General features: G+C 41.7%; 1 protein-coding gene across 3 annotated transcripts in view; it reads right to left on the reverse strand.

Moving 5' to 3' along the window:
- Znf609 (zinc finger protein 609) overlaps nt 1–18,573 on the reverse strand; it is a 147,803-nt gene that overhangs the window by 35,200 nt on the left and 94,030 nt on the right. For all 3 annotated transcript variants that reach the window (XM_059268131.1, XM_059268129.1, XM_059268130.1), the window contains exon 3: nt 7,006–7,231. In XM_059268131.1, coding sequence (XP_059124114.1) covers nt 7,006–7,231 — 226 coding nt within the window. The remainder of the gene's footprint in view (nt 1–7,005; nt 7,232–18,573) is intronic.

Consider the following 18,573-nt stretch of genomic DNA (forward strand, 5'->3'; position numbering starts at 1 on the left):
ACAAAGGGTAACTACCCTTTCTTAAAAGAACAGTCATGGAGGGCTTTCTCCTTTGAGACATGAAGAACCACTGGGCAGATTCTTAGTGGAGCTACACAAGCAAGCCAAACTTCATGATAAGCAAAACCACTCCTGATAGAGAAAAGGTCAACCCAAGACCAAAGAGCAAGGCTCAACCAGGGTCTGAGACAGGGCCAACTGTTTGCCCAACAGAAGCCAGAGTACAGAAGTCACCCTGGGTCTGTATAGGTGTCAGCTGCTTTTAAGTCCTCAGTATTTTCTCACAAAATCACTGTTTGTTCTTTATTCGTAGTGTGTGTGTATGTGTGTGTGTGTATGTGTGTGTGTGTGCGCGCGTGCGTGTGTGTGTGTGTGTGTGTGTGTGTGTGTGTGTGTGTGTGTGTGTGTAAGCTACAGAGTGCTTGTGGAGGAGGACAATGTTCAGGATTTGGTTCTCTCCTTTCACTGTGAGTTCTGGGAACTGAACTTAGGTTGTCAGGCTTGATTGTGCTGAACCATCTTGCCACCCTAACTGATGTTCTTTATTTTTAGAGCACACGTGTAAACACACACACACACACACACACACACACACACACACACACACACGCACACACACACTCCAAACAAAGCTATTAGCAATATATGGCTATTGAAATTAAATTTTACTCATTTATTTGTTATTCTTTGAGACAGGGTCTTGCTAATTTAGCAGCTTAAGCTAGCCCTGTATTTACAACTCTTCTTCCTTAGCCTTCCCACTGCTGGACCACAGCATATGCACCATCCATTTCTACATTTCATTAGATTTTTTCAAATAACTTGTTTAATTTTATTTTATTTATTCAAATAACTTGTTTAATTTAATTTTATTTATGGTGCATTGGTGTGAGGGTATCAGATCCTGTAGTGGGTAGCCATTCCAACCTTGATCTGGAAGTTCCAATCCCCATTGAGGCTTCGGTAACTACAAGGCGGGGCCAAGAGAGAACCTTGAAGACCTGAGATCCAGATGCGCCGTCTCTTGATTCCTGGACCCTGGACACTGGAGGTAGACCAAGCAGAGTTCTCCAGAGAACACCGCTGGCCTGCGCTGCATCTTTCCCAGACCCTGCAACCTACCTATCCCTTCATTTGTAAGTTACGCCGCTAAATAAATCTCCCTTTTAACTACGTGGAGTGGCCTTAATAATTTCACCAATAGATCCCCTGGAACTGAAACTACAGACAGTTGTGAGCAGCCATGTGGGTACTGGGAATTGAATCTGGGTCCTCTGGAAGAGCAGCCAGTGCTCTTAACTGCTGAGTCATCTCTCCAATCCCATCATTAGATTTTTTTTTTTTTTTTTTTTTTTTTTAAAGATAGTCTTATTATGCTTCCCAGGCTGGTCTCAAATCCTTCCTACCTCAACTTCCTGAGTGCTGGGGTCATAAGTGTGCCAAGATACCTGGCTAAATGAAAATTTAAAAATTCAGTTCATCAGTTCCTTGGCACATTTCAGGTTCTCACTTGTGAATACAGGCTACCATTTTGGACAGTTCTCAAAAACAAAACAAAACAAAAAAAAAAACCCCAAAATTCTAATAGAGAGTAAAATCATTTAGTCTAAATCCCTCTTTTTTTTTTTTGTAAATCAGAAATATAGAAACAGAAACTAATTTACCCAAGACCAAAGAGCTAACTAAAAATAGCATATGTTCTGGAACACAATTTTCTATAACTTCGGTTCAGAAATATTTGTACTGTACTACAACACATGTGGAAAACTGAATATATACCAGTACATGAGAATTTCATTTTGGAAGTCAGATCAGGGTTACTGTGAGGATTTTCATACCCACTGACTTGCAGAAGAGTTGTACCCTGGCTTCAGAAACATGGCTGTAGGGCATTATAATTTATTTTTTTTATGGATCATAATTCATTTTTTTTTTAATGGATAGTCTGGTAAATGAAGACCAGAGTAATTCCAAAGATATTGTAAGAGTAATTTCTACATGAGGTGGGAGGATAAATCTAGATATATACATGATTATCGAAGCAGGTTTTTTTTTTTCCCTAACAGCAAGATTTTCAAATAAAAAATTACAAAGGAATACAGCACACAAATCATCCACAAGCAGAAATGTTCTGAGAGGCAGCTGGGGAGGTAACAGAGCCAGGAAGGGGGCTGCCTACTCAACATGCCATATCCTCATGTCTGCCTCTGAGGTTTCTTCATACTTATGTTTCTGAGAATACACTATCTTTGAAGATATCTGAAGGTTTTGTTATGACATATAAATTCAAAGGACTGGGAGTGCTAACTACAATGTTCATAATGGGAGGTGGAGATATGCTCAAGTGTTCAGAGCACTTGTTGCTCTTGCAGAGAACCAGGTTTAGGACCCAGTACCACATGGAGCTTATAATCTCCATAACAGGGGATCTAAAAACCTTCTTCTGACCTCCACAGGCACCATGTATGTGGTCCACATACATACACGCAAGCAAAACACTTATTTTCACAGAATAGCAGTAGACTGGCTCTAGAATTACCAAATCTTCTTCAGAGAGAAGTGAACAGTGGACGGACTCTTGGAATACCAATCTGGGTAAATATAATAAATAATTCTTGAGTTCTTTTTGGTATAGCTAACAGCTAGAAGGTAAGATTTAAAAATGTGTGGTATGAATTAACATTAAGGCTAGGAGTTGACAATCTTTTCCAAAAGCCTGTTGCAGCTGGAGGGTGAAATGGCACCACTGGCTCGTGCATCTCACCACTGGCTCGTGCATCTCACCACTGGGGCCCTAGCTGGTGGTGTTAGTTTGGAAGGCTGTGGAACTTTCAGGAGATGGAGTCTTGCTAGAGGAAGGGTGAGCCTTGGCTTTTCACATCTTGACCCCGCTTCCTGTGTGCTGTCTGCTTCTTGACACAGACACAAGGTGACCTCATGATCCTGCCATCATGGCTTCCGGACCATGACTGACTATATCCTTTTCAAACTGTATCCCCCCCCCCCCCCCGCCCCCTCCCCAGTTAGGCTGCCTCTTACTATTTGGTGACAGCTAGGAGAAAGTAACAATCAAGGGTCACAACAACAGTGGTAGAAGCATAGAAGTCTCTCATGCTTCACTCCCATGCTCCTTTCACCACACCACCAATTCCTGAAGTAAAGCACATATAGCAAGGTGAACCACACACCTCTGCTTAGGACTGCTAAGGATAACCCATAGCACCTTCTGGAATTCTTATGCAGTGTCAGCCTTTCTGTCTTCAAAGTACCTCAGATGCAAAGAAATCATTCTAGATAGCTAGGCATGCTGACACATGCCCAGTCTCAACACCTGGGAGGCAGAGGCGGGAGGATTACAATGTCTATCCCAGGCTGGTCCTGAGCTAGCTGTCCTACTGTCCCAGCCTACAGAATGCCGAAATTATAGGCAAAAGTCACCACACCTGGCTTTTGCTTTTGATTCTTTTTGATCATACAATTATTTAAGATTTTTATCTGTGTATGTATGTGTTTACATGCGCAAGCCTGTGTCCACGTGTATGCTATGTGCACAGGTGATTGAAAGGGCCAGGAAAGGGGATCAGATCTCTTCTCTTGGAGTTGGAGGTATCTGTGGGGTTCCTGGTGCTGGTTCTATGATTTGAACTCTAGTTGTCACAGTAGAGCAGCAAGTACTCTTGCTCACTTAGCCATCTCTCCAGCCTCCTCAAACAATTACTTTTTTACTTGGGTGGTGGAAACAGGAGGACCAGGTATTCAAGTTCATCCTTGGCTAGATAGATACATAGTGAGTCTCAAGTCAACTTAGACTATAGAACTCCCTACTTCAAAAACAAAAAGAGGTGGACATGGCTGTGTATGCCTGTAACTCCAGCACTGGGGGTGGGGTGGGGTTGGGGTGGGGATGGAGGGTGGGCGGACCTAAGAGCTCACTGGCCAGCCAACCTTGCAAATAACTGAGCTTCTGGTACGGGAGATGCCTTACCTCGAGGGAGTAAGACAATAAAAGAAGAAAAGACATGAAGATGTCCCTGTTCTGGCCTCTCCACATGTAGCACATGTGCACACCTGCACACATATGCACGCACTACTTACAGATACACACACACACATGATACACACAAATAAAACAAACAAACAAACAAACAAACAAAATACAGACAGCAGAGTAAGGATACAGCTCAGTGGTTTAGTGTTTGCATAGCATATAAAAGGCCCTAGGTTTTATCTCCAGTACTGCAAAAGTAAACCCCCATGGCGGGGACAGAACGTAGGCATCCTCAAAGAAAAAAGATATTCATCATTGTTGGGAGAGTGAAAGGGTTTGTTTCACACTCTTGAAAAGATTTTCTCAGGTTCATATTTAAAAATTTTTTTTTTTTAAATTTACGTGTGTGTTTGTACGTTAGTATGCCACGTGTATGCAGGTGCTCATGGAGGCCAGAAGAGGGCATCAGATCCCTGGAACTAGAGTTAAAGGTATTTGTAAGTCGTCCTAACTGGGTGTTGTGAACCAAAATTGGGTCTTCTGAAACAGCAGTCAGTATTCTTAACTGCTAAGCCATCTCTCCAGCCCCCTAGGCTCATATATTTTTTAAGATTTATTTATTTATGTATTTTATATATATGAACATTCTATTTGCATGTATGCCTGCAGAACAGAAGAGGGATTCAGACAGAAGATGACATCCAATCCCATTAGATGGTTTTGAGTCACCATGCGGTTGCTGTCAACTGAACTCAGGACCTCTGGAAAAGGAGCCAGTGCTCTTAAGCGCTGAGTCACCTCTCCAGCCCAGGTTCATATTTTGTCCATAGAGAAAAGTCACCACCACAAAGAAAAGTAGAACATATAAGCAGGAAATGATGTATTTTTCAATATACTGAGGCACTTCCTTAGTGGCCAGTTCCAGGGGACCCCATGCCCTCTTCTGGACTCCATGGGTACTATATACATGTGATATACAGACATACATGCAGGCAAAATACCCATATACCTAAAATAAAATTAAAAATAAAAATTAAGAAGATGTTGCTATCCAAACACATTTGTCACCCCAACAAAATTTGTCTGCTATAGGCATCTTTTTATATTTTACTTTATTTTTTCAAAGTTTATTTTATGTGTATGGATATTTTGCCTTCATATATATCTGCACTATGTGTGTGTCTGCAACCCAAGGAGGCCAAAATAGGACATGGGATTCCCTGGAACTGGAGTTACAGAAGGCTGTAGTAAGCTGCCATGTGGGTACTGGGAATCAAACTCAGGTCCTCTAGAAGAGCAACCAGTGCTCTTAACTCCTGAGCCATTTTCTCAGCCTTACATATTAAAAATTAAACATCTAATTTTGTTATTTCCAGAATACATACTGTAAATACATATCCAGAGTATATATTTTTTTTTACCTGAAATACATTAGCATCTACTGCATGGAGAATTTTCAGTAATTCTGAATGACAACAAAAATACTATGAGAACAGACTGCTGAGAGAATGGCCAGAACGAAATGCAGACTAACAAGTTAGTTCTGTAATATCAGAGATAATTAGCTGGACTCCTATAGGTCTCTAAATGCAGAGTGAGGGCTCTTTCAAAGTCTGGATACTGGTGCAGAGACACATTGGGACTCCCGATACTTGCATTCTCCAACCACTGATGCTTTGATGAAAACTTGATTCTTGCATTCAAAGTGCCACTAAATGTTACCAAGGATCTGAAGTGACTGGTTAAGTATCTTTGCACTCCCATTCCTTTTTGTTTAGGTTTGAGAAATTCCAAAACAGAGGAGTTTCTGTTCTCCAGGGCAAACGAAACATACAAGAAGTCTGCATGGCAGCCTTGGGCAGCCACAGCTTATAGCAAGCCAGCTGTTTAGTGAAAGCCCCAAACAAGACTACATGAACCTGTCCCTACTGACTGGGCCTATACAGACTATACACAGTAAGGGAAAGAAACATCAAGTGTGTAGGTGCTGGGCAGTGAGGCAATCAGTGGGAGAAGGAGTTGGCTGTACCTCCAGGTATTAAAAAAAAGGGGATGGGGGGAGAATTTGAAAATCACTGTGCCAACATTAAGTCAATTTAAGAGTGTCAGTTATGGTAATGCACTTCTGTAATCCCAGTTATTGAGAATTGGAGGCAGGAAGGATCAAGAATTCAAAGTTATCATTAGCTACATATCAAGTTTGAGGCCAGCAAGGGCCACATGAGACCATGTTTAAAAAAATCAAGACCAAGCAATTTGTAGTGGTGGATGCTTTTAGTCCCAACAGAAGTAGAGGCAGGTGAATCACTATGTATTCAGAGGCACTCTGGTCTAGGCAGTTCCAGGCCAGCCAGGGCTACATAATGAGACCTTGTCTTAAGGGGGGATGGGGAGGTTGTAGAGATGACTCAGTGGTTAAGAGCAATGGCTGCTCTTCTGAGGGCCCAGTTTCAATTCCCAGCAACTACTTGCAGTTCAAACCTTTTTCTAACTCCAGTTCCAGGGGATCCAATACCCTAACATACATGCAGGCAAAACATCAACACACATTTAAAAAAGACAACAAAACAAACAAGTGACTGTTCTCCATTCCTTTGATTTCCTCAACTGCCCTTTTATTACTGTGTTCTCTTAAACTCTGACTGACAATTCCACCTGTAATCTAAATCCCAATAGGAAAATTAAGGGAGGGTATAGAGAGTACGGACATAGTTTACACATACACAGCAAGTATTTATTAAATGACTGTTTACGAGCTATAAAAGGGAAATAATCTAAAAAGCTGTCACTGGAGCTAAGGATGTGCACAGGGCTAGAGCATTTGCCAACTTTCAATTGCCAGAACTACAACAAACGAATCATCTCTAGGAATGGTAAAGCGTGCTAAAAAGTATGCTACTACCCTTTGTGTGGGTACTGCCACGAGGATGCAGACACTGACTACTCTTCTAAGTGCTTGGCAACAGTAAGCTTCTACTGGCTCCTTTGCAGAAGCAATTGAGAAGGGATGGACTTACCGTCTTCTGTCTCCTGCCACACGATGCCTTCAAGGTTGACACTGGTTCCAGGTTCACAGGGGCCTAAGCACTCAGGCTCTGTAGCTAGAGCCACGTCACAAGTGTTGACTCCAACTGATCGGGTACGGACCATGATCTGCTCACAGGGAGATGAGATGTCATTATTGACCACTGGCACTAAAAGGTGCAATGGCAGCACCGCTGGGGTGGAGACGGGGGACTCCATCTGTGAGAAAAGAGAAAGTGCTAGCTGAGATACAGGAAGATCATTAGAGGACATACTGTTTTCTACAGTTAATCTAGTCCCACATATTTTGCTGCCAGAGTGCAGGTGCTCTGAATATAAGACTTGTTTCTTCCTCTCAAGTTCTAGCTCATAATACCACTATAAATCTGTGGTTTAGAGGACAACATCGTAGGCTAGAAGCTATATTTTCATCTCATTTATTTATTTACTTACTTTTGTTTGAAAAAGGGTCCAATGTGACCCAGGTTGGCCTCAAACTCCCTATATAGCTAGCAAAGGATGCCCTTGAACTCCTCATAAATATTGATATTACACATGTGTTACCATGTCTGGCTTTACTTTTATTTGAGAGTCTCTGTAGCCTAGGCTGGCTTTGAATTCACACTAATCCTCCTGCCTGCATGTGCCCCCCACCCCCTCACCTATGTATCCTTGGTTGGCCTGGAACTATCTATGTAGACCAGGACCACTTCAAACTCACAAAGATCTGCTTGGCCTCTACCTCCTAGGCAGATAGATCCTGAATTCTAGACTGCACTACACAAACAAAACCAAAACCAAACCAAACCAAACGACAAACAGACTTCTATTCCCCAGCTTCTGAGGCGAGCATTACTGACACTGTTATACTTCCTACTAGCACCGGGCAACCTATCAGGTTAAAATCAATGACTCTAGGCTAGGGATAAAAGAGAATCCAGGTTTAGGGAAGCTATGTTTCTCAAGAATCTTAGAAGGTTTGATACAACTTTAGGGAGAAAACTTACAAACTGTAAGAGGGCTGGGAGCAATCTGATGGGGATTTCGGAACCTCAAAGTAGCAGTGATTGGTTAATGAGTAGAGCATCTTTAAGTAGGACACTAACATCAAATTTGTCTATAGGACATAGAGGTGCTGCTATCATGCAGAAGCCAGTCTATACCAGTGTGAAGATACAACTGATTATGCACACACAAAACAGTTGAACACTAGTAATCTACGTTGTATGTATATGCAGTGTGTGTGTATGTGTGTGTGTGTGTGTGTGTATGTGTGTGTGTGTGTGTGTGTGTGTTGCCTACAGAGGCTAGTAGAGGGTCAGATCTCCTGGAACTGGAGTTATGGATGGTATGAGTCACCATGTGGCTGCTAGGAAACAAGCTCCAGACCTCTGCAAGAGCAAGTGAGTGCTTTTAACTGTCAAGCCATCTCTCTAGCCTCTTTCTTTAATACTATTTTTCCCTTAGAGCTTTGGACCAAACCTAAGGCTTTGTGCTTACTAACTTTACTACTGAGTAAATCTCAAATCCCTCCCTTACTTTATTTTTAAGTATGTGTTTGAGTTTGTTTGTGGGTGCCCTTGGAGGACAGAAGAGGGTGTCAGATTCATCTGGAGCTAGAGTTATAGGTAGTTGTAAGCCCCTCAACCTGTTCTGGGAACCTAACTCTAGCCCTCTGCAAGAGCAGCATGCACTCTAATTACTGAACCTATCCAGGCCTTCCTTACTGTTTGAATACTAGCATATATCAAGTTGACAGATTACCAATGGTGAGTCTATAATGCTCAAATCCTAACTCAGTATCCTGCACATAAAAAGTACTTAATATATAGCCAGGTGGTGGTGGTGCACGCCTTTAATCCCAGCACTCAGGAGGCAAAGGCAGACAGATTTCTGAGTTCAAGGATAGCCTGGTCTACAGAGTGAGTTCCAGGACAGCCAGGACTACTCAGAGAAATTCTGTCTCAAAAAAAAAAAAAAAAAAAAAAAAAAGTACTCTGAACACAAGACATTAATCAGCAAGCCTGGAAAATTAGTTATGGATTTGGTTCCTTTCCCTTATGAAAGACTTTCAGCTGGCTTAAATCTGGTGATGAATTCTAATCAAGAGATAAGACTAACAAGAAAGCTGAATACGGTCTTTAAATGGAGACCTTTGGAAAAAGCCATACACAGCCCACAGTTCAAGCTGCTGGACAGCTCTGTGATGAATTCTGGTTTGGGGATGTTAGTTCATGACCACTCTGCCTATAAACTATTTCTCTCTCCTATATACACCTTCCTAGACTTGGGGGAAAAAAAAATCAGTCTTAAAGCTGTTTAGATACTGCCTCCATTTTTTTTGTAGCTGGCTGATTTCTTGGTTTAGAAAGTTACCACTACTGCAGATCAAAACTTCCAGAGTTCAAAGAATGTTCATGCATTGATTCTTTGACTAATTCTGGTCCCTAGAGAGCTGCCAAAAAAAAAAAAAAAAAGAAGAAAAAAAAAAAAAAAGAAAAAGCTATTCATATCTTTCTATTCACACACACACACACACACACACACCCCAACACTTTTTTCCCCCATAGAAATGAAATGGAAGTAGAAGTTGTATGATGAGTCTTCTGCTCTGCTCTCTTGAAAATCACAAATTTGTAATTTCTTTTTATGATGTGGTAGGTCCTTGAAAGACCCTTTAAACTTTCCACATAAGCCAGGCATGATGATGTATACCTATAATTAATTCCAGTACTCTGGAGGTGGAGGCAGGCAGATCTCTGTAAGTTCCAGGCCAGCCAAGGCTGTACAATGAGACTTTGTCTCTATTAAAAAACAGTAACAACCACAAACTCCACACATAGGGTCTGGGGAGACGGCTCAGAGGGCATAGCGCTGAGTTCAGATCCCCAGCACACATAAAAAAGCTGGATGTGGGGGTTATCTTTAATTCCAGTGATGGGAAGTGGAGACAGATGGGTCCTGAGGGCTTGCTGGTCGGCCATGCTAGTCAAAATGGCAAAAACTATGGGTTCAGTTAGAGACCGTCTTAAGAAAGAAAAAAAAAAGAGGAGAGAGAGGGGAAGAGAGAAGGAGAGGGACAGGGAGAGGGGGAGGGAGAGGGAGGGAGGGGGAAGGGAGAGGGAGGGGGGAGGGAGGGAGGGAGAGAGAGGGAGGGGGGAGGGAGGGAGGGGGGAGGGAGAGGGAGAGAGAGGGAGGAGGGAGGGAGGGAGAGGGGGGAGGGAGGGAGAGGGGGGAGGGAGGGAGAGGGAGGGAGGGAGGGAGAGAGAGGGAGGGGGGGAGGGAGGGAGGGAGGGAGAGAGAGAGAGAGAGAGAGAGAGAGAGAGAGAGAGAGAGAGAGAGAGAAATGCAAACTGGAATATGCCTACTACTGCTTTACAGTGCTAGAATCTGGCTCTAACCTTTATCTCTTTCAGAAACAAGGTTAAAAACAGAAAAGAAAGAAAAAAAAGCCTTTGGGAGGCACTACTAGAAAAGTCAGAGACAAAATACACAGACGATCTTCACTCCAGCTACTTCTGTGTCTCTGCTCATGTTTTGTTTTCTGAGAAAGGGTTTCTTAGAGTATCAAGCTCTGGCTGTCCTGGAACTTGCTCTGTAGACCAGGCTGGCCTTGAACTCACAGAGATCCACCTGCCTCTGCCTCCTAAGTGCTGGGATTAAAGGCATGCGCCACCACTGCCAACACCTCTGTTCTTTTTATGAGAAAGTCTGGGCTACAAAGGAGTTTGTAGTAAACCCTGTCTCAACACTTCCCCATCTCAAAGAAAGCCAAACCAAAAAAAAAAATCAACAAACCTCCCAAAACAAACAACAAAAAAACCTTCTGTGAACTTGTAGATAGCCTTGTTTGCACATGTTCTGTTGACCATCCATTCCACAACTGAGACAGCACCATCAGGCACAGGAAGTCACCAGAAAGACATCTGCTCTTGCTCTCTCCTATCCCAGAAAGACATACTAGTTCGTATGCTCTAGATCTGCACCGAGAAATACAGAAAACATCAATGTAAGATGTAAATGGTCACTGATGCTTCCGAGCAGTATATCATATGAAACTTTGCTATTGAACAGTTCAACAAAAATGTTAGCTGAACTCCTGTACCCTAGGTTTTTTTTTTTTTTTTTGAGACAGGGTTTCCCTTTGTAAACCAGGCTGGCCGCAAACTCACAGACATCTGACTCCCAAGTGCTGGGATTAAAGGCGTGTGCCACCATGCCTGGCTAGTAATTAATTAATTAATTAATTATTATTATTATTATTATTATTATTATTATTTTCCTTTTATTCTTTCAGTGGTATGAGATAAAATCTCACTCTGCTCCAGGCTGTCACAGCATTTGTTGTATAATTCAGGTTGGCCTTAAATTTATCATAATCCACCTGCCTAATTTTTCACCCTCCATAATGCTGAAATTACATGAATAAGCCACTACCGCTTCCAAAGATTTTTTTCTTTTGAGAATTCTAGTCTTGAAATTTGTATGTGGCTGAGGATGACCTTGAATTTCTGATTCTCCTGCCTCTACTTCCTAGTGTTGGGATTGCAAGTAGGTGTCACTGTACCTTGTTTTATGAAGTACTGAGGATTGAACCAGGGCCTCCTGCATTGGCAGATTGAGCTACATCTCCAGCTATTGTATCTCAGGACTTCACTAGCACATATACACCAAAACTACCCTTACAGGTCCGAGTTACTAAGCAGAGCTCTGGATCGCTATAGAAGATGGCTTTACTTCATTATGCATTTAGTTAGAAGGGAAGTTTGAAGATGGGAAAATGAAGAAATCCACCTGTGGCTTTATAAAGTTATTCTTCCTTTCCAACAGAAATCTAAAGAATGATCACAGAGAATCACAGTATTTAATTATAATACCAGCTCTGTTAATTATCATTTGGGTACATTTAGATCTACATTAGACCATAATGCATTATAAGTAGCACTGTGATATGCATCTAACAATCTAGATGTCTCCAGGTGGTGGTGGCTCATGCTTTTAATCCCAGCATTCAAAGGCAGAATTAGGCACATCTCTGTGAGTTTGAGGCTAGCCTGGTGTACAGAGCAAGTTCCAGGACTACACAGAGAAACCCTGTCTTGAAAAACAAAAACAAACAAACAATTTAGATGGCTTGACAGTATTTCATATTTATGCTTCATTTATCACTCTGCAAGAGAGAATAAAAATCAGAAAATGACTCCCTTGCTATCTTTTTCATATATCTAAGACCCCAAAACAGAGATTGTCAAGAGATTGGCAACAACAGGGAAAATAGGGAGTAGAGATGTAAAACGTTAAGATCATCATATGTCTTTTTTTTTTTTTTTTAAAGATTTATTTATTTATTATGTATACAGTGTTCTGTTTGCATGTATCCCTGCAGGCCAGAAGAGGGAGCCGGATCTTATTACAGATGGTTGTGAGCCACCCATATGGGTGCTGGGAATTGAACGCAGGACCTCTGGAAGAACAGCCAGTGTTCTTAACCCCTGAGCCATCTCTCCAGCCTCCATCATATGTCTTAATCACTAAACGTAAGTCGGGTCTCTGAAGTGCTAGGACATATTACCATGCCTCTCTAGGCTCCAGCTAAATGGCTAGACAAACAACAAAACAAGCAAAAGCCTGAAAAGAGACCAAGAATTTCAAGAACAAATCTGAAGTTTCCTAAAGTTCATTTCTTGTGTCTTTTGATGATACTTCTTTTTAGTTCACTTTTCCATATTAGTTTAATAACATCCACTAAGGTACTCAATAGCCTCTATTAAGGTTCCTGGGTGCTGACAGGCAGATGGCTCAGAGACTGGGACAGAGAGAATAACATGGAAAGCCCAAAGTCATTATCTCCCCACAAAAAGTAATTATACACTGACTTCAACCAACTTCCACATGAGAGGCATGGATGGAGAAAATTGTTCAAGGCTGCAGCATAGTTTTGGGGTAGAAAATGTTCTAAAGGAGTATTTGAGATGGACCTTCTTCTTTTCCCCCTTCACAATGTGAATCTCACACCTTCATGCTCATAGTCAAAAAGCAGAAAGGGGCTAGTGGTTAAGAGGATATACTGCTCTTGCAGAGAACCTAAGTTTAGTTCCTAGCACTGACATCACAACTACCTTTAACTCCAGCTCCAAGGAATCTGATGTCTGGTCTCTGCAGACATTTGTACTCTCATACAGACATTCACACATACACACAATTAAAGATTAAACATAAACCTTTTATTTTTTTTAAAGGCAGATAGTTATACTGGCAACTGCAGTAGCTATAAGAAAACCCTTTTTATTCAAGCAAGAAAGGATAGATGCTCAGATTTATTCAGAATAATCAGACAAGATTGTTTGGAATTGGGATGTTAAGGCTGGGTATAATGGTACAGATCTGTAATTCCAGTACTTGGGGGGCAGAGCCAGAGGGTTAAAGCCCAAAGTTATCCTTGGCAAATTCTAGCCTCTGCAGCCCCCAGACCACTGAGACCTGCTCTCAACAAACCCAAACCAACAAACAACAGAAAACTGACAGAGGAAAGGAAGTCATCCTCTCTAGTGCCCATTTATTTGGCAATTGCCAAGGATAAATAAGACTTGCCTGAAATCAGAAGTCATCAACTAAAATACACCTTTTTTTTTTTTTTTGGTTTTTCAAGACAGAGTTTCTCTGTGTAGCTTTGCGCCTTTCCTGGAACTTGCTTTGGAGACCAGGCTGGCCTTGAACTCACAGAGATCCGTCTGCCTCTGCCTCCCGAGTGCTGGGATTAAAGGCGTGCACCACCACCGTCCGGCAAAATACACTTTTAAATGAGCCCTTAACTAACCATGAGATACCACTGGCATTTAAGCTAAAAGTATAGGGCTAAAACTTCAAGTGGTATGACAACTATTGTATAGAATGGGTTAATTTTTTTTCTCCTTTTTAAAGTCAGGTTCTGACTACGTAATTCTAGCTGGTCTCAAACTCATGATACAGACTAGGCTGGGCTCCAACTTGAGCTGAGCCTCCTGATACTATCTTCCTAGTGCTGGGATTACAGTTGTGGTAGTACCACTATGCCCAGCTTCTCAAACTTCTCATTAGCCATGTTTTTCAAGTTTCTGTCCTTCCCCCCACCCCCACCTTGTTTTTTTTTTGAGACAAGGTTTCTCTGTGTAACATTCCTGACTGTCCTGGAACTTGCTTTGTAGACCAGGCTAGCCTTGAATTCACTGAGATTCGCCTGCCTCTGCCTCCCAAGTGGTGGGATTAAAGGCGTGCACCACTACTGCCAGACTGTTTCTGTACTTTTTTAAAAATAAAAAATACACACAGGGCCCTTGAGATGGCTCAGCAGGTAAAGGTACTTACTGCCAAGCTGATGACCTGTGTTTGACAATCCTCAGGCTCTACATAGTGGAGGGAGAATCAACTCCCTCAATTGTCCTCTGACTCCTCCACACATGTGCTATGGCTCTTCTCCCACACAAAGGCATGCAATAAAAACACAATGTTTGTTTGAGACAGAATTTCATGTAGCGTAAATTATATATAATTGTTGTAGTACTTTGAATGAGAATGTCCCCCATAGGCTCAGGCATTTAAACACTTCGTCCCCAGGTGGTGGCACTGTTTTCTGGAGGGATTATGAAGTGTGACTTTGCTGGAGGAAGTATGTCACTGGGGTAGGCTCTGAGTGTCTATAGTCTCATTCCACTTCTAGTTTGCTCTCTCTGCTTTGTGCTTGTGGGTGAGATATGGGCTCTCAGCATCCTCTTCCTGCTGCCATGCCTGCTGTTTGCTGCCTTGTTCCCTGACATGATAGACATTTTCTCCTCTGGAACCATTATCCAAAACAAACTTCCTATATAAGATATTTGGGTCATGGTATTTTTATTACAAGCAACAGAAAAACTGCCGTAAACTAAAGGATTGACTGGTAGAAATCTCAACTGTATTACTAAATAGCTGGGTAGTCACAGACTCGCTATACTACAACTACCTTCCTTCCCTCTCCGTCCCTTCCTTTCCCTAAGATATAAAGCTTCTCTTTCAATGGAGCCCAGACTGAATGCTTGGGCTCAAATGATCCTCTTGTCTCACTCCTCCAAGAAGCTGGAAGCTGGGACTGTGGGCATGCTTTGCTATATAATGTATATCATATACATTATATCTTCTATAAAATAAAACATTAAGGTGTATTTCATCATCATCATCATCATCATCATCATCATCATCGTGATTGACTGAAGATAAAATGCTTTGTAGACAGTCCCAGTATACACAAAGTTCAACACTACCCAATAATAACAGTAATGTCTTGTTAAGCACATCTTTCTAGGGTTCTTGTGGCACTATGAACTCTTTCAGATATTCAGTGGTCAGATAGCATCTCCAGTATTTACAATGGTTCAGATTTAACTTTAATTTTTTCTTCTTCATTTTAAAATTACATTTGTTTGTTGTGTGAAGGAGAGCGTATGCTTGTGCTTATCATAATGTAGGGAGGTCAGAGACCAACTTGCAGGAGTCAGTTCTCTCCTTCCATAATGTGGGTTCCAGGGATTAAATTCAGGTTGTCAGGTTTGACAGTAAATGCCTTTATCCAGTAAGTCATCTTGCAGGCTCATAAATTTTCTTTCTTTATTTTAGACAAGGTCTTATGAAGCCTAAGTTGACCTCAAATGCATTATCCTCATTCTTCCATCTTCCTGGTGGTAGGATTACAAGTCTGCAAAACTATACCTGGTTCAGGTTTGACTTTCTTTCCCTTCTTGTAAAGGAATTTCTCTTTTCGGTAGGAAGTGCACTCCCATGACCACGTTCTACTACAGGAGCAGGCCCAGATCTACCCTAACTGTATGGAATAGATTCTCCAGCTCTAGATTATTTTTTCCTTTGGTACTTTGAGATATAAACACTAACTAATATCTGTAGCTTCTTGAGGCCACTTCACCTAGCCTATAAAGAAATCTCTCCTGGGCTGAAGGGAAAGAGCACTGGCTGCTCTTGCACAGGACTCAGGTTCACTTCCCAGAATCAACAACTATCTTTAACTCCAGTCTAGGGTATCTGATGACCTCTTCTAGCCTCCATGGGCACCAGTCACACACATGATGCAAAGATATGTACACAGGCAAAACACCCATACACATAAAGATAATAAAAACCTTAATAAAAAATGAAAAAAAGAAAAAGAAAGCTAGCCTAAGGAAAAGTAGAACAGGGACACAGCTATGGCAGAAATTGGATGACATTTGAACTTTTACTTGAAGCTAGTAAAGCCCATTTCTTAGAATGTACAAAATCCTGATGGTTTAAACTAGCTTTCAGCCAGTTTCTATCCCTGCTGAAGACTGGACCACTAGATCATACATAAGTTCGCAGTATTTTTTAGTTAGTGACTTACATTAGAATAAACACGTGGAACAAGACTGGACTAACTAAAGGCATTCTTGTGATACATCACCTTCATCCTAGCTATCAAACATCTAGTATTCTATAAGCTCCCTCCCCAGTACCTTGATAAAAATCAAGGCACACTAATCTAATAACTCTAGTGGGGTAAAAGGAGGTGGAAAGATGAAGGCGTTTAGCATGCCTTGCTTAGAACTAAATTTTATTCCTCTCCATTCTTTTTCTGGATCCCTCTCTTTATTCAACATCATTAAATATCTATGATGATATAAGTACTACAGTATAGTAAATGGTGAATGCACTATGATTATTGCCTCTAGGTCACAGGTGATAAAACAAATATGAACAAGTCATTAAAGGAATGTAGTAGATGCAAATGAGGTCCCTACACAAGGACATAATCACTTGTATCTATCTGGAACAGAGGGCTGGCAACATTTTAGCTGCATCATTTTAATTTTTCTTTTTACTTTTGCAGTACTGGGTACTAAACTCAGGGTAATGTACTTTCTAGGCAAGCCCTTCAGCTTAATCTTAAGGGACAAATTCAACAAAAAGATCAGGAAAATTAGGTTACTTTGGTTGGATGCAATACCAAATACATGCTCTCAAAGGAAGCAACAGTAATTTGTCAGGAGAAATGGAGAGAACAGTGGGAAATTTCTAGCAGGGTAAAGAGTCAATGCAAAATGATAATCAGGAAAGTAACACAATCCATTATGTTTTTAAACTTTTACTGTGCTAGGGCTGGAGATACAGCTCAGTGGTAGAGCACTTGGCTAGCATGTACATCACCCTGGGTTTGGTCTCCACCACAGACTTTTTTTTTTCCCTTTTTTTTTTACTATATTTTCAAGAAGACGAATCAAAGGCAAGGATACCAATTAGAAGCCCACTATAACACTCCAAAGAAGAAATGACAACCTGAACTGAGGCAGAGGTAGTTTTAGTGAAAAGTTACAGATTAGAAGCAGAATAAATATCCAGTGATTAACTCGATGTCCAGGAGGTAAGAAACATGTGGGCTGGTTTTAAGCTTTCTGGTGTCATTACCACAAACTGGGCATACAAGAAGACAACAGCATCAGTAGACGGACAACAAATTCACTACTTGGACAGAATCAGCGAGGAAGTGTAAGTAGCTGGATGTACATGTCAGGAACTTAAGAGACAAGTGAGACAGTAGGTAATAAAAGCTTCACGCTAGCTTGGGTGAGATAGCCACAGACAGGCAGGCAGACAGACAGACAAGTAGGCAGGCAGGCACACACATGTGTGTGCATACACACACACTTTTTGAGACAGGGTTTCTTTGTGTATCCTTGACTATCCTGGAATTCACTCTATAGGCCGGGCTGGCCTCAAACTCAAGAGATTTGCTTGCCTCTACCTCCCAAGTGCTGGGATTAAAGTCGTGTGCCACTACTGACTGGCTACAGATATTAATTACACATGGAGAACAGAAAACAGGGAAGAGAAGAGCAATGTTGAAGAAATAAGTCCAGAAAGAAAGACTATGAAAAAGTCTGAAATTAACAATAACCACGGTGACAAAAGCAAAGTTTACTGCTTATTATAAAGTGGGTGTGAAAACACTTTACATACATGTTATTTATTCCTTGAAGCCTGGGGCAGTTACTTTTAGCAGCTGCCTTTCCTGTTTTAAAGGCCAGATCTCATGTAGTCCAGGATGGTCTCAAATTCACTATGTAGCTAAAGATAACTTCCAACTTTTGATCCTTGTGCTTCTGCTCATAAGTGCTGGGATTACAGGTGTATGCCACTATTTCTGGTTTATGTGGTGCTGGGTACTGAACCCAGGGCTGTGTGCATGCTAAGCAAGCACTCTATCAAATGAGGTGCACCTCCAGGCCCCGCATCTGCTTTAAACATGAATATACGTTTAGGCCACATGGAAGAAAGAGAGACATGAACTCAGAAGTTGCCTCAATCCTCCACATATGCACTGCAGATGAGTACGTACGTATGTGTGTGTGCGTACACACACACACACACACACACACACACACACACACCCCATGAATATGCTGAGGCTGGGTGGAGTAAGTAGCTGCTAAAGGTTTGGTTCCATTTGGCACTATTGGAAAGTGTAGGTGCGAACTGTGAAGTAGATGTTTGTCGTCCCCGCGGCCCCCAGACAAGGTTTCTCT

Source organism: Peromyscus eremicus, chromosome 7, assembly GCF_949786415.1.
Source record: "Peromyscus eremicus chromosome 7, PerEre_H2_v1, whole genome shotgun sequence".
NCBI lineage: Eukaryota > Metazoa > Chordata > Mammalia > Rodentia > Cricetidae > Peromyscus > Peromyscus eremicus.